The sequence below is a fragment of the Kwoniella shandongensis genome, chromosome 12, assembly GCF_008629635.2.
Source record: "Kwoniella shandongensis chromosome 12, complete sequence".
NCBI lineage: Eukaryota > Fungi > Basidiomycota > Tremellomycetes > Tremellales > Cryptococcaceae > Kwoniella > Kwoniella shandongensis.
Genome location: NC_089298.1, coordinates 649,607 through 674,873, shown reverse-complemented (window position 1 = coordinate 674,873; position 25,267 = coordinate 649,607). Strand labels below are relative to the sequence as shown.

The following is a 25,267-nucleotide window of genomic DNA, read 5'->3' as shown; positions in this document are numbered from 1 at the left end:
AGCTTCATGATGAATCCAACGAGAACAAAAGAGACAATTGAGCACTGTCGCATAACGAACGCTGTTGTTCCGAGACACCGATGAATTACATGAAACATGGCAGTCGCGTGGGTGATCACATTAACAACCCTGACTTGGACTAGGTGCAATCACTACTACTACTGAAGCATGGACTTGTACACTGGTGTTCCCACTCCAGCCCTTAGGTAGACGTTGGCCATAATATGCATGCTTACGCCTTGGCAGCCTCAACCTTCTTCACCAACTCAGGGACCGTCTCAAACAGATCCGCTACAAGTCCGACATCCGCTACCTGGAAGATAGGAGCGTCCGGGTCTTTGTTGATGGCAACAATCATCTTGGACTCCTTCATACCGGCAAGATGTTGAATGGCTCCGGAGATACCGACAGCGACGTAAAGCTCAGGCGCGACAACCTGTGTCGAAGTCAGTTTCAAGATGCCAAGGGTCATATTACTAGCTGAACGCGTGACTCACCTTTCCAGTTTGTCCAACTTGAAGAGAGTTGTCGGCGTAGCCTGCATCGACAGCTGCTCGAGACGCACCGACAGCTACGGGATGAGATTTGGCTCAGCACGTCATCCAGTTATATCTCATTGCGGCCACTCACCAGCACCGAGCGCATCAGCAAGAGGATCGAGGACCTTCTCAAAGTTCTCCTGAGACTTCAATGCTCGTCCACCAGAAACGACCCGAGGAGCTGAGGACAAGTCTGGTCGAGAGGAAACAGTTAACTCTTCCGAGACATACTTTGTAGTAGCTATGCAAGTCTTTGTCAGCCGATATATCCTTGCATATTGGGTCAAAAAAGGTGGACATACTCTCGGACGGGGTAGCTTCAACCTCCTCAACGCTGGCTGAACCGCTGCCGACTGAAGCTTTGTCGAAAGCGGTGGTTCGGACTGTGACGATCTTGATAGCGTCCTTTGGGGAAGATTTGATCTTCAAGATGGCGTTACCGGCGTAGATCGGTCGAGTGAAGACATCTCCTGATGACTCAAGGGCGATGATATCGGCGATCTGAGATAGGCATTCCCATCAGCTCTCCCTTACCACTGAGCCAAACAGGAAGACATACCATGGAAGAGTCGAGAATACCCGCCAATCGAGGGAAGACGTTCTTGCCGACAGCGGTGTGAGCAGCGAAGATGTGTGAAATGGATTTCGCAGGAAGGACAGTGGCGAGAAGGGGTGCAACGGCTAAAATCGAGCTCGGCTATCAGCAATCCACCTCTGATAGAGTAGTGATTATATTTACTCTCTGCCAGTTGGTGGGAGTACGCGTCTGAGGCAGCAGTATAGATCTTTGAAAGTCCGTCGATCCTGTACGACGACATCGTTCAGCTATACATCCTCATTAGAATCGAGACAAGCAAAGCTCACTTCTTCACTTCGTCAAGGACACCATCGACATCGGCTTTGCTTCCGACGACAATACCAGCAAGCTATGGGTTCACATGTCAGATACACCTCTTATACTGGAGCATTGCCGAGCCACGATGATTTCACTCACATCCCCGCCTAGTGTCTTGGCTGCTGTGACGGCGTTCAAGGACGAATCATTCAGCTTTCCACCCTTGTGTTCAAGGTACACGAGAGACGACGCCAATCTTCTTTGTGCGAGGGAGGAAAGCGGCGCAGATAATCTGGACGTGCGGAGGGCGGCTCGAACAAACATGATCAACGATAGTATCAATAAAGCAAGGTCGGTCGAAGCAGGAGAAGAGAGAGGGAGTGAGAAGAAGAGGAGGTGAGTGATGGCGAGTTAAAACAGGTTGTTCGGCCGTCCTTCGGTTGATGAAGAAACCGGGACGACCGAGTCACTAACTCGCCATTACAAACTGGTTCCTAGTGAGCTATTTGATCCCGCTAATGAGCTTGAATGAGAGTTGTAATCGGAATAATCGGGGTTTGATCCTTGTGGCGTGTTTGAGACGCGCTTCGTAGGATTCAAGCAACATGAATTCGATTAAAGGCAAACCAATCGTTACTCTTTACTCTGCGTCTTAGTTCTCATCTGCACCACGATCTTATGTCTGTCCTTCAACTTATGCCTTGTGGTGTCAAATTTGGGATCTTGTGAAACTTACCTCTACCTGCAGCGAGCTCGTGGCTCCCAACTCAGCGTTGTCCTCTAGAGTGGACACGCAAGTCTACCTGAACCGGCTTGTTTTGAGCGATTTCAATGTCGCCTTTTGCATCTGTGCTGGAGGACCCATCTTCGAACTCGACATGCCAGATATCAAGTGCTTGCAGGACTGCTCACAACCCTGCACGTCTTGTGGTATTTGCTGTGTGCTGCTGCAAGGGTCGAGAAGTTTGACGTCCAGATGGTCGTGATCGCCCAGCTATGGACTGGTTTACCTGACGTGGACGACCGGCTCGCTAATTTGTGACTCGAATGCACTATGGCGAATGAGCCTGAACACGTAGGAGGTCTCCATCTTGTCAATAGTTGATGTAAAGGCATAACGCTTTCGGAGCCTGACACCTTGAAGAGCTTGCCCGTCCTGAGCGGCCGCGGAAAGTCAGTTCCCGTAAGATCGCATTATTCAAGCTCTATCAACGTTGCGTTTAGTACCCCTCTTATATCGATGTGACAATCCCCTATGCATGAGCCAACTGCACTGCGACCGAGTTCAAACTCTCATGCACCCTGTCATCCCAGATTCTCATACATATGCATGAGATAAGAGTGTATTGTGACGGGATAAATGGAAAATCGCTCGAAAAATGAGCCGACGATTCGAGGATACGTTCGCAATTCCGAAACAATGATCTTTCTCCATCTTTCCTCTTTATCACACTGTAAATCCTCTTTACCGACACAGCGAATAAACGTCGACATCCGCACGGCCTCGCGACAGCTGGTGAAAGTGATCGTTTCGCTGGTCACTAGTAGCTTGTAGTACACCAGCAGTCCGGCTTTGTGCCCTTGCAGTAGAGCTATATCGACCAGCGAGGAAGATCCGAATCTCGCTCGTTCACCTTCCTCCACCTCACCTAGAGCACTTCCATTTCCTTCCTCCTTCATAACTACTCCATTCAAGATTTCTCACCATCTTGGCGTTCGGACCAATACATCAAGATGGTGCTGCAAGGCTACAAAGTGACGTCTGCCAAAGCGGCGAACGGCGAGCTAGTCTGTCAAAATGGTGGGTTTCCAAAATCGACAACAATAGATACCAGCCCGGACGAATGAGCTAACAATGAGTTTATAGACCACGTATATGTCTCCCTTCCTTGGTCTGATCGAGATGGCATGTCTATTTCATCTTATATGTCCCTCCTGTCCAGACGTCGGGCGATTTCAGCTGCATACTAACTGATTGTTGTCAATAGGAACGCCATACAATGTCGCGAGGATTATCGAGTTCCTTCCTCCTCATACAACCCCCAAAAAGGGATCACGAGTGACACCTTCGTCCGAGACCATGGTCCGACTATCACTCTACTACAGACCTTCAGACGTATGTGTTGTGTATCCCTCCCGTCCAAAATCTCACTTCTGTCTTCCTTGAGTCCCAAATGTATGCATATAGCTTTGACCACTTTACTGATACCCTCCACCCACCTCATAGATTTCAGCACGAAATATATCCGATTTCCGACTCCTTCTCGCCGCCATCCACACGGACATCCAACCACTTTCAAACGTCCGAGGCAAATGCTACGTACGACATAAAGATCGGATAGACGATCTTCTCAAGTGGAAGAAGCTGCCAGACCATTTCTACTTTCACAAGTTCTTTGACCCGTACATCAAGCGAGAGTTCGAGGTCATTCGGACAGAAAGCGCGAACAATAGTACGTGGAACTGTCACACTGTTCAAGACTAAGCTGACGAATACTGTCATTGAACGAAATTCAGTCCCACCTGATGTCAAGCAAGCATTAATGTCAAGATATGAGTATCTTGTAACAGAACGAGAGATGGTGGCGGACCTCACAGATGCTTTCCGGAGCTGTTGCATGTGCAGCCAATGGGCTTCATCCCAAGAATCCGTACGATGCGAGTGAGTCAATTCCTCTCGAAACTCAAAAGGGTTCTCTTCTTCTCGAATTACCTGCATATAAAGTTGGCTAAGGGGCCTTGCTGACTTATATCATGCATAGATCATGTAAAAAGCATTACCACATGTCATGCGTTAAACCACCATTAGCAGGCAAACCAGCAAAAGGTTATTCCTGGGTCTGTCCGCCATGCTCGTTCCAACGGCACAAAGATGTTGAAGAACACAAGTTTCTGTTCACGCAGAATGGATCGGCTCCGAGTAAAGCCAAGTCAGCCGCAAAGGCGAAGGAGAAGGCTGCAGCAACGGATGGCCGGCCAGATGTGTCGTTCAGAGGTTGGCCATGGCGATACTTTGGGTGAGTCTCAGCCAAGCAGTCGACACTCGACGATAGCTAATAACCCGATGACAGGCTCTATACACGGGCAGAGGACGCATTAGGTATGCGTGTGGAGCGTCTCTATGATACAGCTCAACCGTCGCTAACCTAATGACGACTTGGCAGATCCGGAAGACGCAATCTTTCCTCGAGCGGCGACTCGAGTTGGCCAGAAATACCAAGCCAACGTACCTACATGGGAAGAGGAGCAAGAGCGCAGCGGAATTGGACATGTCGAGACAGAAGCTGGACCATCAAGACATGCTCCTGTCATCCCGATCGAACGTGGGCATGACCCTGATGAGCGGAAACACGAGTCAACGATCGAGTTGAAATCACAGCCAAGTGATGAACGTACGTCGGTGTGATCCTCCATCCTAGAACATTCAGCTGAGTTTCAAACCTTGCAGTCAATGCGTTCATGGAAGAAGTTGCTGCTATGAAGCTCGCTGTACCGTCATACGACGTTGAACGCCTGAATATGGCGATCGCCTCATACACGACTATGGGCAGGGAGAAAGCCCTGAAGTATATGCGGTCCACAAGGCTCTCCAGTTTCCGTCCTATCATCGTAGGTCCTTCTCTCCTGGTGGATATACGCCCAAGCTGACTACGTCAACAGTTCAATGACCAAGAGACTGCGACATTTGCCGCTGAACTCTCTCGGAATGGCGGCCTGGAGGTCCACGAGACTGCCAAAATCCTCAATCGTACCCCAGCCGAGGTGCTTCGATTCTCGTATATATGGAACAATCGTCGCCTAGCCGCCGAAAATGAAGCCCTGCGACAACATCAACGAGTGAACACCCATCACGCTCGACATACCAAGACACTCGGAGCGCCTACATTAGGGAAGATACGACCTGGATCGAAAGATGATGCGGACCACTCGGACGATGAAGTCTCGATGTACAACGCGAGCTTCACTAGCAGTAATAAGATGGTCTGCGCAGCCTGCTCGACGAAGATCAGCGAGGTATGGTGGAGATGTCCAAGGACTGTATCGGGTATTGCTATGTGCGAGAACTGCGGGTGAGTAGGAGTATGCTCTTCATCCAGGATAGGACGATATGCTGAAGAAGCAAACTGTATCCCAGTTCCAACTATAGGAAATACGGTGTCATAGCGTTCACCAAATCGGATGACAGTAAAAAGGCAGAGAAGAAGGACGCAGCGTTGAAGAAAGGCAAGGTGGGTGATGACGGTCTGCGCTCACAGCCTAGCAGAAAGGAGGTACTGACATCGTTTGCTGAAATCAGGGTGAAGCGAGTGGGACAAGTACGCCGGTACCACCTCCGCCACCGAAACTGCCACCGTGTGCTGTGTGTCGACGGATGGAACCAAAACCGATGATGGCGAGATGCAAGACGTGTACCTTTTCGGTCCATGCCGGTGAGTTCTGTTTCGCTTGAAATATCTTGTGATATGTTCAAGCTGACTTGGTCGATCGCTGCATTAAGGATGTTACGGTATCCCTTCCCAGGACATGGGTCCTACTTGGGAATGTGAGCTTTGCGTCAACGCCCGACTGGAGGAGAACCATCTTGTGAGTTGCTTTGCGCACGATGACGTTGATTGCTGATCAAATACCGTTCTGTTACAGGAGCCTCGCTGTGTACTGTGTCCTCGAGACTTCACTGCAGTACTTACGAAACACAAGCGGAAACCGAATGTCGACTTTGATCTACTTTCCGCACTGAAACCGACCGAAGGTAGAAGATGGGCCCATATTCTGTGTTCTGCGTGGCAAGGAGAGGTCAAGTACGATGATCCTGCGAGATTGAAGACAGTAGAGGGTGTCATGGAAGTGGCAAGGGAGAAGTGGGAAGCGGTGCGTGTGTGTCATTCAACACAAGACTTGTCAACTAACAATGCCGTGATGTTGCAGACGTGTACATTGTGTAATCAAATCGATGGAGCGGTGATACGATGTACAGATTGCGAAGCGGTCTTCCACCCTTCGTGCGCTTGGTTATCAGGCTACAAGATCGGTTTTGAATTTAGCCTGGTGAGCAACCATCTATCGAAATAATCCCGCACATGATACATGCTCACCGATGTTAATATCGTCGACAGGCTAAGCCGGGTAGACATCAGACCATCACAGTAGCCAAATTCAAGGATTCGGAAGGAGTGATGGGACCCGGTTGTTGGTGTAAAGGGCATGATTTAGAAGGAAGGGTGATCTACGACTTGCACGAAATTGATCCAGAGCAGAACGAGGTGTGTCTTCTCAAACATCCCTCTCAACTCCCCAATCAAAGCTGTTTGATGGTATACTGACTTGAACTGGATCGCAGACCGCTCTACAAATCTACGCAGCAGCATATAAACCCATTTCTCACGATTCATTCGCAACACTTCGCAAAGCCACACGACTCGAATCGTTCTTACCCCACACTTCTACGATCTTCGAACAACAAGGAGAAAATCAAAAGAAACGTGCTCTGCCTAAGGAATGTGAAGATTGCGGGATCGACGTCTCACCGATATGGCACGAAGTGGATGATGTAACGGAGATTAAGGAGGAGAGGATGGATGTAGATGGGCAGGCGCAGGAGCAGGGGCAGGGGCAGGAAAGCGGGACAGCCAAGAAGAAGAGAAAGAGATTAGTTTGTCAACTTTGTTATTTCAACACCAAATATGCTTGAATGGAGATTTGTCTGTCCAACTTGAATATACTGTATACATGGAATTGTAGTTTTTCATGCTCAGTCGTGAACTTGGAGAAGCACAAGATGCATAAAGATGGACGAGTACAAATCCACATCGTGTTCTTGTTCGGAGATTTGTCTATGCCGACTAACCCACGACAACCTCTTCGGTTTCGTCGATCAACTCCTCCACCCACTCTTCGACCTTCTCCTCCTCCTCGACCTTCTCTTGAACCTTCCTCTCCTTTCCTCTGCTCTTCCTCTCCTCGTCGATACGTTTGTTGTTCCTCGCTCTCCAGGCGTTCCATTCCGAAATCTCCCTCTGTCGCTGGGCCAACTTCTCGGCACTTCCTCGGTTCTCCTCGGCAGCATCTTCCTCGTCGAATTGTCTTGAGAACTCTTTGAGCTCCTTTCGGACCTTCTTGATTTGGTCCTTGGACAACAAGGTTGCAGGTCGAGGTCGCCAGAGGAATTGCTTGAATCGGTCCTTGGGCTCGTGGGCGAGTTGTTGACCCTTGAAATCCCAAATACAGTATCCGGGCTCGGGCTACGGGTCAAACATGTGATCAGTTTCGAGCACCTCAGCAGAGAAGCGTACAACACCACTCACAGATGATCTCCATGACGAAGCAGAAGTGGCGATGTATCGACCACTGGGGTCCCAGGCGATGTCGGTAACACCGTAGTGTTCACCAGTACCCAACATGGTGACGTTGGCTCCTGGCTCGCTACCCTCTCGTCGCTCATCGACGGTGAAGTCGAGATCCCAGAACTCAATATCAAACTTGGTGGAAGATCCGATAGTGGCGAGAGCGATATGTCGACCCTTGGGCGCCCAGACAAGAGTGTTGGCGATCTTGCCATCGAGGTGCTTGATAGCGGTGAAGTCACCCTTCTTGGGGTCGAGCTGGTAGAAGTCGATGTTGTACTTGACCACGACACCGGGGATGGCTTGGCCAAAGTTGGGGTCGTTGCTTGAAACCATGGCGAATCGAGTTCCTGCCGGCTCCCAAGCGAATTGAGGGACGTAGTCTGTAGATTGGATGTCAGCTGGACGTCCATCTGATGTGATGATTTTGATCACTCACCCTTGAACTCGATGACCTCGACGGGGTAGTCCTTCTCTCGCACTCTGAACAACTCGAGGTTACAGAAAGTAGCCTTCTTTGACTTGGCCTTTCGGGCGTGTCGGTCGACCTTGACACAGAGGAAATCACCCTGGCTTTGCCAGTAGAATTTACACTATCGCGCAGTCAAGGTCAGTGACTACTTTGGGTGCACAGAACAAGAGGAAGACTCACGTCGGTGACGTTGAACAAGTTCTTTGACCTGAGGATAGTTCGGCTGGGAATAGCCATGAGGTTGACCCTGGCCGGCTGGTTGGGAACCTCAGGGGTCCAGAAGGCGATCATGCACTCCTTGCCCTTGCCATCCTTCTTAGCCGCGTGGTCCTTGTCGCTCATAGGACACCACTCGAAGTCTTGCACACCCTCAATCTTGATACTCTTCTTGTCCAACAGACCCATGCTGGGGAGCTCGTAGACCGAGATACCGGTACCGACGTTACATCGGGCGATGTAGGCGTCGTCGGGAGACCACTTGAAGACGGGCCAAGCCATTCGAGAAGCCTCGTCGGCATTGGCACCAGCGGGCTTGTCGGCGGGGAAAGTTCGAAGGACTCGAGTGGACTTGACGTCCCAGACGACGAAGTGGTTTCCCTCGTCCTCGGGACCGAAAGTCTCACGGAGAGCAGCGATGGAGTGGTTCTCGTAGTTCTCAAGGGGCTCGTCGGACCAGGTGACGAGGTAGTTCTCGCAAGGAGAGAATTGGATAAGTCGGACTCCGGGGTGGGTGAATCGAAGAACGTTGACACCGATAGGTCCATCGAGCTTGGGACCTGACCAGAGTGCGACACCGACTCGGTGCAAAGACGCAAGGTAAGTACCGAGAGGTGACCATTGGAGGTAGAGTTCTCCCCATTTCTGCGATGCGAGAACGCCCAGGTCAGCTGATTGCGCAAAGATGGTGAGCGAGGGCTAGCTCACGGAGTTCTTGAGAGGCTTGCCATCGGCGCCCTTGACAGGCTCGGCAACACCGTTTCTTCCGTTCCACCAGATGCTGACATCGGTGTCTCGGAAAGTGAGGTACTGGTCTCGTCCAGCGTTGTCGCCCAACCAACTTCGAAGGTGGTCCTGTGAGTCCAAAAAACGGTCGATTATCAGCATTCTGTCCTCAATCATACAATCATTTTGATATGACGTACCTTCTCGACGTAAGGCTTCTCCTTCCAGCCGGTGGGGAGTTCACCCTCACCAACGGGCATGTTGGCGTATCTCTCGATGTCTCCGAATCGGTTGACGTAAAGGACGTTCTTACCGAAAGCAGTACCGTCAAGCACTCTCAGAGCGTTCTCGGCTTGTTGAGCATCGGGGTAGGTAAGGAAGATGAATCTGACAAGCGGGATGTGTCAGCTCTTTGAAACCGCATGACCATTGTCAGCTGGACAGCTTAGCTCACCCCTTGTTTGTTGCAGCTGAATCATCCCATGGCATGCTGATGTTCTCCTCCTCAATAGCTGCGCCAGCCTTGGCGAACAACTGTCTCAACCTGTCGACCAATCGTTGTTTCTTGCCCTCATCGATGATTGGGATATTGTCGATAACGAGCACGTTTTCGAAACCTTGTTGTGTGTCGACAGCATATCTGCAACAGAAGGAAGCATCAGTATCACCTCCATTGCTTTCGAGACAGACTTTGATGGGAGATGCAACGCGAAAGCCATGAATGATGAGGGAAAGTTCTACTCACCTCTCCTCAATGTCGGCGTAACCCTCCTCGAGCTCAGCTTGAAGATCGAGCTCCTCCTCCTCTGAAAATCCGTTGATCTGTTCTGCGGCAGACATTTTAGGTGTGTATAGGTGATTATTGCAAGTAGTCTAAAGGCAGAAAGAGATGAACAAAAGGATAATTCCAGGTAGCATCAATGACTTTTCCCTTCGTGACGCTCTTCATTCCAATATCAAAACCCGCGGTATTTCCCTGAGTGTGGCACTCTGTACTCGATGGTGTGGATTGTTACCATCTGTTCTGAAGAGCAGATTTGTATGCATAAGATACTAGGTTGATGCACGTATTATATTGACTAAACGAATCTATAATGCCCAATGCGAATACATACAGTGTCCCAAAAGAAAGATCCCAAAGAGACAACACATCGGATGATGAGAGACGAGAAAGAAAGCCGTCTTGATTAGAACTGAAAATCGGACAGGCAGTAGGGTCAGCAATATGTCTAGGTCTGGCGCAACGCCCGCTACGACGCAACTCACCGAGAAAGCCAAGAACCAAGGATTGAGTGCAACGGGATACAACAAGTGCGAAGCCGTCACCAAACCCATGGGAACGAAGATCTCCACACCGCCAATCCTGTACCCTGAAGGCATGAGACTTGATGTTGTGACGATCATCATGACCACACAGAGACCGAAGAAGCAGATTTGAGGCCAGAAACGACGCCAGATAATAGGTATCTGGAGGAAGAAGTTGGATTTCTCTACAGTCTTTACAGTTGTTGACCACCTGGATTTATTGAAAATCGTCCGTTAGCTATCTGCTCGTGCTACATAACAGGTGGAGGGGAGGACGAAACACTCACGTCATGTTGTATCCGACCAGATGACTGACCAGAGCAGCCGACATTGGCATCGACATTCCCGTGAAGAAGATACTGAAGAACGCTGCGAAGTGAAACCGACCCAAATCAGCGAGATGTTCCATCGAAGGTTGGTTCAGAATAGGGCGGTCACAACTCACGGATCCACTTGATTTGATCGAAAGCCAATTGCGAACAGTTGGGAATCTTCAATCGGTATCGTAGTGTGATGAACGCCACATTACAAATTCCGACGAATAGAACAATACAGACGAGGGTAACGTCCCATGAAGGAAGGTCTAATTGCGGTATGCGTCAGCGTGTGTGTCTCGTCGTGAACCAGGCAGGTCAGTCTTGACTCACAATAACCGTCAACAGGTACTGCAACGGAAAGATGATGGTCAGCGAACAGGTTTTCTTTGGGTACTGAGAAGTTCGATCTGCACTCACGATCAAGTCCAACGATGAAGTAGTTCGCAACGGTCAAAAACCAAGAACAAGCGATAGCGTAATACGAGAAGATGTAACCACTGATCGTGAATTTGGAGTGAAGAGGGATGCTGGACCAAACGAAAGAGTTGAACAGCGGAGTGATCGGACCTTTTGTGAACCAGTTTTTGAGAGGGTGGAAGAGCAGTTCTCTGATCACCGTTCAAGCACGATCAGCGACCATGTTGCAATAAAAAACAGATGTGCGAGGAAATGTCGAAGATACTTACGAACAACCGAAAGCATATTTCTGCCATCTGTTCAACTCATCATCACAGGTCAAACTGACACCTTCTTCGAAATCACCACCGGAATAGGTGGCCCATCGAACGACATAACCTCTGATCTGTAGCGTGACGGCGATTTGGAAGTCTTCCGAGACGTGGTCCTCGGACCAGATCTTGTTTACACCGTCATCAGGGTCGATAGACATGCACTCTTGAAGTGCTGACCAACGGAGGAAACTAAGCAGTAGCAGCGATCTGTCAGCTCGATGTCCTTTTGGGATACCTAGAAGCTGGGACTCACGCATTGTGACCAACAAAAGGGGCGACTGTACGGGGCAAGTATGGTAAGTACAATTTACGCATTGTAAGCTAGGAATGTGGTTTTGACTCACCTTCACCACTCGCGCAACAGTATGAGATAGCGTGCTGAATACCTCTTGTGAAATGAGCGACACCATTCTCGAAGAAATGGTTGGCGACCTGCATGACACCTGACATATGTTGAATGATCGCGACTTCCGGACTCTCTTTCATCTCAGAAACGGCATCGGCGAAACAGTCTTCTGGTACACGAGTATCCGAATCGATGATGAGGATGATTTCTCCGATTCTGATGTTTCCCGCTGCCCAAGCTTTGCCCTCTCTTTCCTCGAGTACTTGAGCGAGAGCTTGATCGTAAATTTCAAGTTCGTCCAATTCGTTCCAGAAGTGATCGGCTCCCTTCGCTTCTTGAGCAGGAGGTCGTAGATCGTCCATAATCTCTTCGACTCGTAATGACAAAGTAGTGGCAAAGTTCATGTTTCCAGCTTTCTTGAATCGACCTTTACGAATGAATCCGTCCACTCCATGTCCGGGTCGAGCAATGTAGGCGATCGAATTGTCAAAGTAGAATCGTCGTCGTTTGTCCGCCTCGGCTTTCGAGAGCAATTGAAGACCATCATCACAGATCAAGATACTGACAGAACCACCTTGTCGCTCATAAGTCGTGATGGCCTTTTTTAGCGATTCAATGGTAGGTTGAATGACCTCCTCGAGCGATTCTTTGTAGACGGGTAATTTGACAGTGACGTGAGACAACTCTCCCATGGTTCGTTTGGGTGCCACACCGCTGAAGTACTTTGATTTCTGAGTCACTTGTCGGATAGGACCAAATGTTTGACCCTGTGAGTCGAAGAAAGGTCAGAATATTGAACTGTTCAACGGGACGGAACGAGCAAAAACTTACGATCGAACCCATGACACACATACAGGCGAATGAGGCGATACAGAATAGTGCAGGACAGAAGATGAGCAGAACGAAACGAAGTGCCCCTCCATCAAGCAAGTACTCCTTGATGATAGTACCTGGAAGATGTCCGGCAGTGTTAGTAATTACTAAAACTTATAGGATAGATGCAACTCACGAAGACCCATAGAAATCAGGAGCATACACAACATGATACTCAACCCATCAGTGATCGGCGCAATGAGCATGACCGGTCTTTCTCTCCAGTACGCTCTAACCTTCCTCATCTCAATATCCTCCGGATCCAGATCTTCATCCCTAGTCTTGACACTTCCCTTCTCATCAAGTGTTGGCAGGACCTCACCGTCGACATCCATCTTCTCCATCTCCGAAGCGCGTCTTTCGACCTGTTCCTGCTCAGCACGATTGGCCGCGTCGACCAGCATGACTTGGTTGTATTTGACGTTGACCGCTTCGCCTCGCCATACGAATTGTATGAGCGATTCTTCGAGCGCTTCAGCGGCGGGGATGACGTTCTCGACGTCATCGGCCCACACGGCCAAAGCTTGCTCAGATCGAACGAATGCGGCATATTGATGTTTTCGAGCTCGGGCAAGAAGCTCAACGCTGTCGAGAATCTGAATACGGGTGTTCTCGTCGATGACAAGCTCGGTCATTGATGGTGATGTGTTGCTGTAACGGGCAATACACGATCAGTGACTTTCCCAATGTTACTGGACAGGGCGCCACAAATGACTCACATGTAAGCAACAAAGATACTGGCGACGATCTCTGATTTCATCTTGATTGCAACCTACGGTATTTGATAATTAGTTTGATGCTCAGGACTCTGAAGGTTAGAAAGTGAACCATTGCTCACCTCTGGATTCAGCTTGAGCATCGCATCCTCAAACGGCCTCAATGCCTCGTAGTTCACCGGGAAAGTTCTATACAATCCTGTCCTCACTCTGATCGAGACACCCGTTGCTACATCTTCTCTCCTCGCTCCCATTCTTGGCGCTTTGAACCATTTCTTCTGTTGCACACCTATTCTGAAGATATGATCTGCCATGACGTCGACAGCATCAAATCCATCTCCGACCAACACTGCTCGAGGAATCCCGTCATCCTCTACTATATCGTCGAGAAGCGGTAAGGAAGTGGAGTTGGACAGATGTTGCGAGTTGGAATGCGGGAGGTATGCTTCGTCGCCGTCGAGTACTCCAGGTTGATGGGTCAAAGCTGGAATGTTGTAGTGCGATTGATCTCTCGATGGTCCATTGGACCGAGTGAGGGCGACTAGACCGTTCTGAGCATATGCGTTGTACGCGTCCAGATCCTCGTCAAGATTTCGCATGACTCGTTTTGCTCGGTGTCGTTGTTTCTTCTTCCCACCGCTCTTGCCGTAAACATCCTTTCCTTTGCCCTTCTTCAACTTCTTCGCATGACCTTTAGGCGGACCATTCTCCCAGCCCAATTGCGTTTCCCAGCCAATCGATGCTCTTCCCTTCCCTTTATCTACAGCACGACGGGTGACGGGCAGTCCAAAGTCGAGGGAAGAAGCAGAGTCCAGTCGCGCTTTAGGCTCGTTCTCCTCTTCATCCTCGTCCTCTTCGTCGATTGTCAACTTTGCTTTGTAGAAGACGTCATTGATACCTGACTCCGTTCTGTAATCCGATTCTCCCATTCTCAGATGAACAGGGTTCGTGTCCTTCCTAGCAGCTGCCAATGAAGCCTTCCGTGACCACGCGGGCACAATGGACTGAGCTCTTCTTCCACCAAGCGAAGTGAACTGCTCTTGTCCCGAGAACATGTGTGTCTTTGTTACTGGGTCAACAGGAGCATCCGGTGCAGGTTCGGTGAGACCGATTGCTGCCAGACCAGGGAAGAAGGAAGGTCGTCGTGCCATCGGTGAGCTGGGCTGGACCGAAGAGGAAGCGACGGCATTGTCGGTGGTGGGAGGTGGTGAGGGATTGGTGGTGGGTAGCTCTGGAGGCGAAAAAGCCGGCTTGGCTTTTCGGAAGAGACCCATTATGATGTGTGTAAGAGGGGTGAGATGGGGAGTGTGGACTGGTGAAGAGATGGCAACCGTTCAACTAGTGAGCTTGTTGTTTGGAGACTAGCCAGCAAGTCTGACAAAGTTCAGAAAGCCCACTCACACCTCTATTCTATATCTGTATGCCTAGTTCTCAGCGGATCCTCCCGTCTACCCCAGAATCCTTCTATTTCGTATCAGTCGAGGTTGTCGTCGGTGTCCAAACAAAATCGTCAAGGCATAAGTCGATGGTGTATAATTGCTCTATAGTTGACTTGACGAGGTGCAGTACCGATGATTGTATCTATGGCTATCGTACCATTCACTTTCACTTCGTTGTTTCTGTCCAAGTCCACTGTATTGATGATAGACACAGAGTTTAGTCGATACAGCGTTTCCACTTGTTGCCTCTGCGTATTGCTATGGTGTGGTGTGAGAATTGTGTCTGCTGTATTCACTGATGCTACGAGTTACGCAATGTCCACGTTCTATTCCGACCCGACTGCCTGTCGCCGGTAACGTTTGCTAGTCAGACGAGAACGATCCATCGAATTCAGGATCCCCTGCTGTTGCCCTTTCTCCCAGGCTCAATCGGTGACTGACCCATCGAATATAAGCTTTCGTCTCAATTTATTTCCCATAGCGGTTCTGTTCTCGATGTTCAAGTCGAAGATCAGATCGGATCAAATCATACCATACACTACGAGTACTACCGAGGTTAGGTTAGTCGCATGTGTTGTAGGTAGATGGGGCTTGTCAAGCCTCCTCTGCCCCTTCTTTCATCCCTCCATCCCTTATCGTGCTACAGTTGGTGTGTGTACCTTGGTGAATTCACTTTTTCGTTCCTATCACCCGAGACATGTTAGATTAGGGAAAACAAAGACACCTACAGGAACACGGAAATCACCGAACCGGCCGGATGTGGTAATTATGACCGACTGACAGACCGGAACCTTGAACCTGACGATCTTCCGACTCGGTGCACGGGTTCGGAACGGCACAAGTCAGGGTCCAAATTCTCGCAGGCAACGATAAACCTTACAATTGAGTCCCCATCTGATGTCTCACAATAACAACAGTCCAATTCAAAACTGACCTCACTCGCGGCATCAAGCATCAAGCATACGCAGACCTTGCAGTGGAACTATACATTGACCCTTACTGCTGGCTGCATACTGCGCTGATATTGTAGCGCGCCGTACATCAGGTCCCAGACAAGGAGACTAACGCTCATCCACATTCACCGATAGTCAAGGTCTAAAACTTTCTCCCTCAATCAAATTAACGATGCTTTCCGACTCGCCAAGAGACTGAGTGTGGGACGACACCCTACACTAGTCCGAGTATGCGGAGGACACCCGCTCTCTCAGCTGTCTGGGAACATGATGAACCCTATAATGTTAACATACGATCCATGTCCATGTACTCCGTACAGTATTCGCCTCGTCATCCCTTGTTCATCCGATCGTCCAGAAGGCGCCCACGAACATTACTTGATAAATTACGTTACTCATCAACGCCACTTCTTTTTCTTTGGACAAAAACAACTCTGGACTACTACCACTGCATGTTGCATACTGCATTACTGCCTACTGCCGTACGATTTAGCTAGTTAGCGCCAGCTCTTTCACACGTTCGCGAGACATTTTCTTCCCTAAATCGGTCAATCTAATATCTTTCCATTAGGAACCACCATCTAGCCCCTAACGAAAGTATAGACAGTCACCGGTAGACGATTGACCTGACTTCCCCTCCCTGAATACGGTCGGTACCCACCATCTCAATTCAGTCCATCAATTCTGAGACCAAGACTAGACTTGGGGCCTTTTACCATTCACATCACATCACATAACATCACTTTCGCCATCAATCGACTGACCGACCGACCGAATCAGCGATCCGACTACTAATCAAGATTGGTCTCACCCCGCTTTGCGTTGCTTGATCGTTCGATCGTCTCGGCTTGACTCAGGTGGTAGAATCGTTACGCACAGGAGTGAGAAAACAGGCTTTGGATAGTCTTCGACGCACGACAGCTACTCGGTGTGTTGAGTGTCCTCTATACTTGTCAACGTTCATTCTGTAGTGGCTTACCTTCCCCTCACTTTCTTGTAGCTTGACGGAGACAAACATAGGACTTCAAACGAACCCATAGACACAACGACAACAACGATCCCTCTAGAAGCCACTTCCACTCCCCCCCTCGGTGGCATAACCCACAAACACCCACAACTGCCCGCCATGTCCTTCCTCCGACGAATGTCCTCTGCTGCCTCCTCCTTCATCCCCGCCATCCCTTCCTCCCACGGTACACCTGCACCCCACGTCCCTCGTCGACCGACTGAGACGTACAACACCCATGTCCTCACCGAAGAAGGTGAAGATGAGTTCGACGAGAAGGCCTCCAAGGCTTCGTGGGAACTATCAGATTCCGATTCCATCTCCTCCAAAGGTTCTGGATCGACACGGAAAGGTGCTGGAAAGAGAAGAGGTTCAGCGAGCAGTAGTTCGTCCGGTGGATCACAGAGAAAGAGTTTCGACAGTTCGAGCGCCGACTCGTACGCTAGTAGTAGTTCTGATGAGAGCGACGAGGACGACGGAGAGAATGTGAGAGATAAATACGATATGATGGTGAGACATCTTTGGAACGTAGCAGAGAGACAAGGATGGTTCAGAGATGCCGACTTTGATGGACTTGTCACCATTCGGTGAGTACGGCTTACGACTAGATATGGTGAGTGAAGGATAGATTGCTAACCACGATGCGAATTCGTAGAGTGAAGAAGAAGGTGCTCAGAACATATCCCCAACCGAAGAGTGGGAAGAAGGGAGCACGGGAGCTCGGTAGACGAATCAAAGAATGGGACTCGGCCATTTCAACCCTCAATCCCGAAATCGCGCTGAAGATCACAAGTAAAGTCGTCCAAGCCATCATGGCCCGATGGTGAGTCGCGTCCCCTCCTTCACTCTGCTGGGCTGTGGCGAATGAAGTCTGACGATCCTTCTGTGACAGTGACGAAGATGCTATTGAAATTACTCTTGACGTCAACACTCGAATTCAGATTCTTGACGATCTCTCTCAGCTCGCTGGTGCTCGTAAACATCAGTTCGCAGCTTTCGTCCGTGCCGACGCCTGTCTAGTCGTATGGGCCGACGAAGTAGAGACTCTCATCCCGTCTGCCGAAGCTCTCGAACAACGTATGATCGCCTATGTATGGTCAGGGCGACATAGAGAGCTTCAGGTCCTCGAACCGGAGAGCGAATCAGATGACGAGGATATCGACGAGAAAGACGAGAATGATGAAGAAGGTTGGGTCGACAGGGATGCTGAGAAGGAGAAAGAATTGAGAGATGGCGAAGAGGGTGATGCTGAGGAGAAGGTTGGGGCGAAAGAGGGTGATTGGGAAAGAAGAGATAGGAGACCGATGATGCTTTACGCTCCATTGGTCTCAGGTCTTGCAATGATCTTGACCTTTGTCTTTATTGGTTCTGGTGTCCGTGAGTATACGCAGTTTCTTGGCCCGCATCGTTATACGAGACTTGTGACTAACGAGGAATGGGTCGGACAGGAAATCTGATTAAGGAAGTGTTGCTGGACGGCTCATATGCTCGTCTAGCTTTGATGGCTACAGCTCCTTTCGGCTACCTGTTGGCCATTGTAAGTCTGCTCTTGTGCCCTGTCGAGAGAAGCACGGGTTGGGCTGACGACATCGCTTTCAGTTCTTCTCCATTTGTGTCATGGGTAACTTGTGGCAAATGTTCGGTCCTGTCGCTCAGTGTCACCAAAACTCGGCCTACTATTCTGGTAAAGCACCCGAAAGAATGACCGGTCGATTGCCTCACGTTACCATTCAAATGCCCGTTTACAAAGAGGGATTAGAAGGTGTCATCATTCCCACAGTCGAAAGTTTGAAGAAGGCTATCACAACGTGAGTCGGCCTACAGTCCACAATTGTCAAAAAGATGTCTGACAAGGTACGGATGTGGCAGGTACGAGCGACAAGGTGGATCTGTCAACATCTTCGTCTTTGACGACGGTATGCAACTTTGGGACGAAGAAGAACAGGAAATCAGAAAGGCATACTACGATCGTAACAATATTGGTTGGACTGCTAGACCCAAACACGGCAAAGACGGTTTCATCCGAAAAGGTCGATTTAAGAAGGTGTGTACAGCATGCTCTCAGTATGGCATATGCAGAGTTGGGCTGACCGGGCGATTAGGCATCAAACATGAACTTTGGTAACCGACTTTCTATTCGGGTGGAAGAGATCATGGACGAGCTCCGACCCGTTCAGGAGGATCCCAACGATCCCAACTGGATCTGGACCGACGAGGACGAACGGGAGATCTATGAGGAAGGGCTTGCGAAAGCTCTCGAAGAGTCAGAGGGTATCGCTTGGGCCGCTGGTAACATCCGTATTGGAGAGTTGATCTTGATCATCGACTCCGACACCCGTGTACCTGAAGACTGTTTCCTCGACGCTGCCTCGTGAGTGATGACTGGTATATCCTACACAAAATCAAGTAGACTGACTAAAACAACGAATGGCAACAGCGAGTTCCACTCGTCCCCCAACATCGCTATCATCCAACACGAATCTGCTGTCATGCAAGTTGTCGGCCATTTCTTCGAGAACGGTATCACATCTTTCACAACTCGTATCAACACCGCGATTTCCTTCTGTGCTGCCAACGGCGAGGTAGCCCCTTTCGTCGGTCATAACGCTTTCCTCCGATGGACCGCTATCCAGGATGCCAGTTTCATCGACGAGGATGACGGTATCAGGAAATGTTGGTCAGAGTCACACGTGTCTGAAGATTTCGATCAGGCTTTGAGATTACAAATGCGTGGATGGAGTTTGCGATGGGCTTCCTACTCGAATGGTGGTTTCCAAGAGGGTGTGTCGTTGACAGCCGATGACGAGGTGAGTACTATCCTCTTACAAAGAGTCGGATAGACAGAGGCTGACTTGCTTTTGGGGATAGCTTAATCGATGGCAAAAGTACGCCTATGGATGTTCGGAATTGCTCTTCCAGCCTATCCGACAATGGTTCACCAAAGGACCCATCACGCCTCTTTTCCACCGATTCGTCTGGGCCGACGGTATCCCTCTCCATTCCAAGATCTCTGTTCTTGCCTACATCTCGTCTTACTACGCCATTGCCTGTGCCCTTGTCCTCTCGTGTCTCAACTGGGTCTTGATCGGTCTGTTCGACGACGTCCTCGATCTATTCTACCTCAGCTCGTGGCAGGTCTTCTTGACTTGTATCGTCATCTTCTGTGGTCTCTCCAACGTCTCTTCGGCTCTCTTCCAATATCGTTTGAACGCCAATTCGATCGGTAATGCCTTGATCAACAACTTCAAATGGATCGTGTTCTTCTTCTTCTTCTTCTGTGGAATGTCATGGCATTTGACAACAGCTTTGTGAGTAACAATGTCTCAAGTGGCTGTCCAGGCTCAACGACTGACTTTTTGTTTTCAGGCTTGCGCACTTGACTGGATATAATATGCAATGGGCGTCAACAGTCAAGGAAGTCGAACTATCACATTTCTTCAAGGAATGGCCAGCGATGTGGAAACGATTCTGGGATATCTGGATCGTCTCATGGATCATGATTCTAGGTGTGGCAATGATGGCCTCCCCGGTCGTACCAATCGGTTACAGAATGTGAGTTTGCACCTCAATACCAACACCCAGAATTGGCCCCTTGCTAATTTGAGGTTTAGAACCAACTTTACGTGTATTCTACCGCTCATGGCACAAGCATGTTGTCATTTCTTGTACCCCATCGTGCTTAATCCTTGGTGTAAGTTGCGACGTGTCTGTCGTATCACTTGGCAAGTGCTGATCACGTTGCTCGTTCACAGTGCTGCTCTTCCAATTCTGATCGAAACCTGGTCGGGGAAGCGTACTCACCTCATTTCATCACATCTCGTTTGGCTTCATTTCGCTCCATTATTATTTTGAGGTTTTCAGTGGTAGTGGTAGAACAGGTGGGAAATGTAGAAGAATGTTTGTTATACATTATCTTTTTTGAATCGAATCCTTATAATCATTCGCATCGTCTATTTTTCGGGTCCGGTTTACAACTCATCATGCATCGTCTGGGCTTTAGACAGTTTGTTGTGGCAAAGTGGTGCCGTCGTAGATGCCAGGATATCTCAATGAAATCGGCATAACAATGTCGTTGGTCCATTATATACGCACCAGAAAGCCAACGCAGTCAACCGCCAACCTCTTTGTTCGCCCAAGGTCGATATGAAGCCCCAAGACGCACATGCCCAAAAAAGTCCCGCTACACCATCTATGCATTATCTAATCTCGGAGGACTGCTAATACAGTCCCCTCCCTGGACCCACCCCACCTCTTCTCATCATCTCGAACTCTTCCGCTCCGCCCAATCCATATCTTACCCCTCTATCAACCTCGTCCAACTCGTATCCTTCACCTTGCGCTTGCGCTCGCCGTCTTCGCTCTGCGTCTCTAGCGCGTATTTGAGAGGGAGTAGGGAACGAGAATGCTTCGATTAGGTCGGATCGACGTATTTGGAGGCCGAGACATGTGGAGAGGAAGCAGTAAATGATGGAGCCCAGGCTGTTAGGTCGGAAGAGTAAGGCGGGTCGTTCAGAAGGGAAGATAGGAAAGAGGGATAGGGCCGGTATTTAGGATCAAGACATCGCAAATGCCAGCAAAGAGAGCATGGTGGATGGACCAGGGAAGAGAAAGAGAACGGGTATGTCAGTAGAGCACAATTTAGTACGATGGAGACTGCACTATACTCCACTTACAGGATAAACCCGCAGATCAGCGAGAAGAGGAATAGCGATTCGTCCATGATTCGTGATCTTCAGTATTATCGCTTCACCTATATCGTTCGGGTCTGCTTCTTCCGGACAGCTTAGTCTTCCTCGGTCGCGATGTCAGACGAGATGTGTGCAGTTGAAGTATTCGTCTTGTGCTGATAGAGATAGATAGCAGATCCCACATGTACGCCGCGAAGGAGGGACGCATGGACCGTCACGTGACTTGTTCAGATATTTTCAACGAGATTGACAGAGTTGAGCGGCGTCGTTACTTTGATTGTCACAATTGCAGTCTTTCATTGTACATTCTTAGCCAACATCCCTTCTTGACGGACGATCACACACTCGCTCAGAGGTATAGAAGCGATTAGTAGCATACAATATGGTGTCGGATCATCGTCACAGGCCGACTTTGAAACAGGTCAGTTCAAACCCTTCCTCTTGATATGATACGATTTCTCACTCCAACTTCTGATGCAGGCCAACAAGTCTTTCAAGTCTAAACATGCCTCCAAAGGTTCTCTGAAAGCCGCTGCCAAAGGTCAGTCTACCTCATATACCATACTCTGGATCCGACAAAGCTGACCTTCTTGTACCCGTGTATAGGCAAAATGGCAGGCTCTTCACATCCTGGTAAAGGAGGAAAGAACGTCTCTGGGAGTTCGAAGAAGGCGCGATTGAATGCGAATGCTCAAAAGCGAGATTTGAAACGGAAGACAGTCGTCGAGGACGTCAAGTTCTTCTCCACAAGTAGTGGTGGTAGTACGTGACCGTTTATCTTCGAAAGAAACGCTCGACTGATCTCATTCCGATCAATTTGTTATTTACAGGTTCAGTCCCAAGGATCGTATCGATTGTCCCTCTCATTCCTTCCCTCTCTCCTCGTACATTCATCGCCAAACTCCTTCCATCTTTGGGTCTCCCTGAATCCGAATTAGAGGAGATCGCCTCCACTCTCGCTGAAAGGGGTACATACCTCGTGCGAGCACCTAGGTTCAAGACGACTCTTCAGATCAACCTCTTACCTCCATTGTCGCTGTACCCCACACTGGATGCAGCTTTCGTAAGCGATTATGTCGTCTTGTTGCTGAGTAGCGTGGACGAGGTCCAGTTGGAAGGCGAGGCGATCTTGAGATGTCTCCAAGGTCAAGTTGGAGGTGCCGAGATCGTCGCTTGTGTTCAGGTTAGTCGGCGTCGTTTGATCGTGCAAGTGTTCGCGGTGTGATGCTGATCCGTTTTCTCAGTCGCCCGAGTCTGACCCAATCCGACCTGATACCCGACAACTGATCCACAAATCCCTGCTCTCATTCACCAACTACTTCTTCCCCGCCGTACCCAAAATTCACTCTGCCGACACGCCCAACGAATCCGCCCTTCTAGCTCGAGCACTGTGCGAGGCTACTCCTGGAGGCACGAGGAGTGACGAGGGTCGAGCATATATCGTCGCTGAGGGTCTTGATGCTGTCAAGTGGACTAGGAATGATGTGCAAGGAGAAGATGGCGAAGAGAGAGGTCGATTGGAGGTCGTCGGGACCGTTAGAGGTGGATGTTTGAGTGCCGATAGATTGGTACACATCTCCGGACGAGGTGATTTCCAGGTCGAATCGGTGAGTCAAGTCTGATTCAACCATCGAATATCGTCGTGCTAATGCCTGCATTCAGATTCTTCCCGCGCCACCATCTTCCCTTGCGCTCGCTAACAAAAAGCACCAGCAAGCATCCATGTCCATTGACGCTGCCGTTGATCCTTTGTCTGCACCTACCGAAGCTGCCGACGATCTGACCGCTACCAATGTCCCCGATCTTTTGGCCAATGAGCAGACCTGGCCGACAGAGGAAGAGATGGGAGAAGGTGCCGATGCGGCCGCCGGCAGTTCCAAGGGCGACAAAAAGAGAACGAAGAGAGTACCCAAGGGAACCAGTGCTTATCAGGCTGCGTGGATCTTCGACGATGAAGACGAGGATGATGACGAGGATGATGAGGATGAGGATGACATGGACATGTCGGGCGAGGATGACGTCGCTGGTGTGGCGGATGGTTATGGTCGAGATGGAGGGGATGATGAGGAGGAAGAGGAGGAAACGGAGGAGATTGAGCTTGATTCAAGAAGGGATGATGTGCATCGGGATCTTGATCCGGAACAAGAGGAGCGAGAGTGAGTACCAGAGTAGCAGATTTTTGGTGACTGGAGGGTGAAACTGATGAACTCTTTTCCAGATACGAAGCTTACTTGAAGGAGAGAGAAAAGGCTCAGAGAGAAGATCAAATGTTCCCTGATGAGATTGACACTCCACGACATATCCCTGCTCGAACGCGATTCCAGCGATATAGAGGTCTGAAGAGTTTCAGGACCAGTCCTTGGGATCCTTATGAGAACTTGCCGATTGATTATGCCAAGATCTTCCAATTTGAGAATTTCTCAGCGACGAGAAAGAGGATCGAGCGGGAAGGTGTGGAGTCGGGTGTCAAGGTGAGTTGGTCGGGACGTTCTAGCGAATGTTCTCTTGGTAGCCGGTGTCGAATAGACAGCTGACAATGTTTTTGTGTGATGACTAGGCTGGTACTCGTGTGATCTTGGTCCTCAAAGACGTGCCTCGATCTGTTTACGATGAGCGAGATTCAACATTACCGTTCATCGTTCACGGCTTGTTGCAACATGAGCACAAGCAGTCCGTTCTGCACTTTACCGTCCAACGAAATACCGAGTACACCGAGCCGGTCAAAGCGAAGGTGAGCGGAGTCTTACGTGATTGTCAAGGATAGGAACCTGTGCTGATCCTGTGTGACTCGCTTGGTAGGACCCTCTGATCCTTTGTGTTGGACCACGACGATATGTCATCCGACCTGTCTTCTCTCAACATGTCAGAGGAGGTGGCAAGGGCGTTAACAATGTGCACAAGTCTGAGAAATTCTTGAGACCCGGTGGTGCGACTGTCGTTACGACATTTGGACCGATCTCATTCGGCAAGAGCTCTTGTCTCTTACTCCGAGACGAAGGAGATGATCAGGGTGAGTGGCGCTGTGTTTCTCCCCGTCAGCATCCTTGGTAGTGGTGGTATACGGTACTAACCCTTTATGTTTATTTTGTGTTCGATGACTGCAGTACCAAGTCTCGTCGCTATGGGAAGTTTCTTATCTTCCGACCCTACACGAATCGTCGCCAAGAGAATCGTATTGACCGGTCATCCATTCAAAGTCCACAAGAAAACAGCAACGATCCGATACATGTTCTTCAATCGAGACGATATCGATTATTTCAAATCGGTAGAGATGCATACCAAGTTCGGAAGGATAGGTCATATCAAAGAAGCTTTAGGAACACACGGTTATTTCAAAGCGCATTTCGATGGTCCGATCCAACAGATGGATACGATCTGTATGAGCCTGTACAAGAGACAATATCCAAAGGTGCGTTTGCCTGTAGCGTGTAGCGTGTAGCGTGTAGTGCGAAGCGCATCTGAACAAAGATGTGCTCTTCCTCTCTGTTTCTTCCTCTCCTCATTCCCCGAAATATCAATTTCTGATTGTGTTTGTTAAACGTACGAGTGCTGACTGATATTCCTCACTACGCAGTGGTCAGACGATTTCCGACCGCCTCCCGTCATGGCGATCGGCGCCACGACGACGGAACAAGAAGACGAGATGGATGTGGAGTAGGAGAGTGGTGTCGCAAGAGCGGAGTGGGAGAATCGCTCGACGGGGAGGTATACCAAATATATCAATGGCATATCTACACCTGCATGACATGTATTCGTTTAGATCT

At 49.6% G+C, this 25,267-nt stretch overlaps 7 protein-coding genes across 7 annotated transcripts; 3 read left to right on the top strand and 4 right to left on the bottom strand.

The window, feature by feature from the left end:
• Positions 1 to 232: 232 nt before the first annotated feature.
• On the bottom strand, positions 233 to 1,698 carry CI109_106537 (uncharacterized protein; the record flags this gene model as incomplete). The annotated part of the gene is made up of 8 exons (XM_032003890.1): positions 233 to 436; positions 498 to 571; positions 631 to 780; positions 842 to 1,040; positions 1,099 to 1,220; positions 1,279 to 1,343; positions 1,404 to 1,465; positions 1,534 to 1,698. The coding sequence occupies 8 exons, from the start codon at positions 1,696 to 1,698 to the stop codon at positions 233 to 235; spliced, it is 1,041 nt and encodes a 346-aa protein (XP_031861888.1).
• Positions 1,699 to 3,108: 1,410 nt separating this feature from the next.
• CI109_106536 (uncharacterized protein) lies at positions 3,109 to 7,063 on the top strand (the record flags this gene model as incomplete). The annotated part of the gene is made up of 17 exons (XM_065967859.1): positions 3,109 to 3,175; positions 3,242 to 3,280; positions 3,363 to 3,490; positions 3,602 to 3,827; positions 3,892 to 4,036; positions 4,137 to 4,391; positions 4,446 to 4,474; positions 4,539 to 4,766; positions 4,823 to 4,983; positions 5,035 to 5,444; positions 5,510 to 5,603; positions 5,672 to 5,804; positions 5,873 to 5,958; positions 6,016 to 6,243; positions 6,301 to 6,420; positions 6,489 to 6,635; positions 6,713 to 7,063. The coding sequence occupies 17 exons, from the start codon at positions 3,109 to 3,111 to the stop codon at positions 7,061 to 7,063; spliced, it is 2,847 nt and encodes a 948-aa protein (XP_065823931.1).
• Positions 7,064 to 7,214: 151 nt separating this feature from the next.
• On the bottom strand, positions 7,215 to 9,969 carry CI109_106535 (eukaryotic translation initiation factor 3 subunit B; the record flags this gene model as incomplete). The annotated part of the gene is made up of 8 exons (XM_032003888.1): positions 7,215 to 7,613; positions 7,677 to 8,098; positions 8,155 to 8,308; positions 8,368 to 9,048; positions 9,112 to 9,258; positions 9,330 to 9,516; positions 9,584 to 9,769; positions 9,875 to 9,969. The coding sequence occupies 8 exons, from the start codon at positions 9,967 to 9,969 to the stop codon at positions 7,215 to 7,217; spliced, it is 2,271 nt and encodes a 756-aa protein (XP_031861886.1).
• Positions 9,970 to 10,218: 249 nt separating this feature from the next.
• On the bottom strand, positions 10,219 to 14,691 carry CI109_106534 (uncharacterized protein; the record flags this gene model as incomplete). The annotated part of the gene is made up of 12 exons (XM_065967858.1): positions 10,219 to 10,645; positions 10,722 to 10,803; positions 10,880 to 11,017; positions 11,082 to 11,099; positions 11,169 to 11,359; positions 11,438 to 11,671; positions 11,736 to 11,760; positions 11,827 to 12,595; positions 12,660 to 12,778; positions 12,838 to 13,352; positions 13,421 to 13,473; positions 13,540 to 14,691. The coding sequence occupies 12 exons, from the start codon at positions 14,689 to 14,691 to the stop codon at positions 10,219 to 10,221; spliced, it is 3,723 nt and encodes a 1,240-aa protein (XP_065823930.1).
• A 2,244-nt stretch (positions 14,692 to 16,935) lies between these two features.
• On the top strand, positions 16,936 to 20,587 carry CI109_106533 (uncharacterized protein; the record flags this gene model as incomplete). Its single annotated transcript, XM_032003886.1, has 12 exons — positions 16,936 to 17,402; positions 17,471 to 17,638; positions 17,708 to 18,192; positions 18,264 to 18,352; positions 18,415 to 18,623; positions 18,685 to 18,859; positions 18,918 to 19,186; positions 19,253 to 19,622; positions 19,684 to 20,123; positions 20,182 to 20,367; positions 20,427 to 20,506; positions 20,568 to 20,587. The coding sequence occupies 12 exons, from the start codon at positions 16,936 to 16,938 to the stop codon at positions 20,585 to 20,587; spliced, it is 2,958 nt and encodes a 985-aa protein (XP_031861884.1).
• A 445-nt stretch (positions 20,588 to 21,032) lies between these two features.
• Positions 21,033 to 21,535, bottom strand: CI109_106532 (uncharacterized protein; the record flags this gene model as incomplete). Its single annotated transcript, XM_065967857.1, has 2 exons — positions 21,033 to 21,294; positions 21,489 to 21,535. The coding sequence occupies 2 exons, from the start codon at positions 21,533 to 21,535 to the stop codon at positions 21,033 to 21,035; spliced, it is 309 nt and encodes a 102-aa protein (XP_065823929.1).
• Positions 21,536 to 21,885: 350 nt separating this feature from the next.
• Positions 21,886 to 25,161, top strand: CI109_106531 (uncharacterized protein; the record flags this gene model as incomplete). The annotated part of the gene is made up of 11 exons (XM_032003885.1): positions 21,886 to 21,924; positions 21,984 to 22,044; positions 22,110 to 22,265; positions 22,334 to 22,686; positions 22,748 to 23,110; positions 23,166 to 23,659; positions 23,722 to 23,974; positions 24,061 to 24,234; positions 24,303 to 24,513; positions 24,608 to 24,912; positions 25,078 to 25,161. The coding sequence occupies 11 exons, from the start codon at positions 21,886 to 21,888 to the stop codon at positions 25,159 to 25,161; spliced, it is 2,493 nt and encodes an 830-aa protein (XP_031861883.1).
• Positions 25,162 to 25,267: the final 106 nt, after the last annotated feature.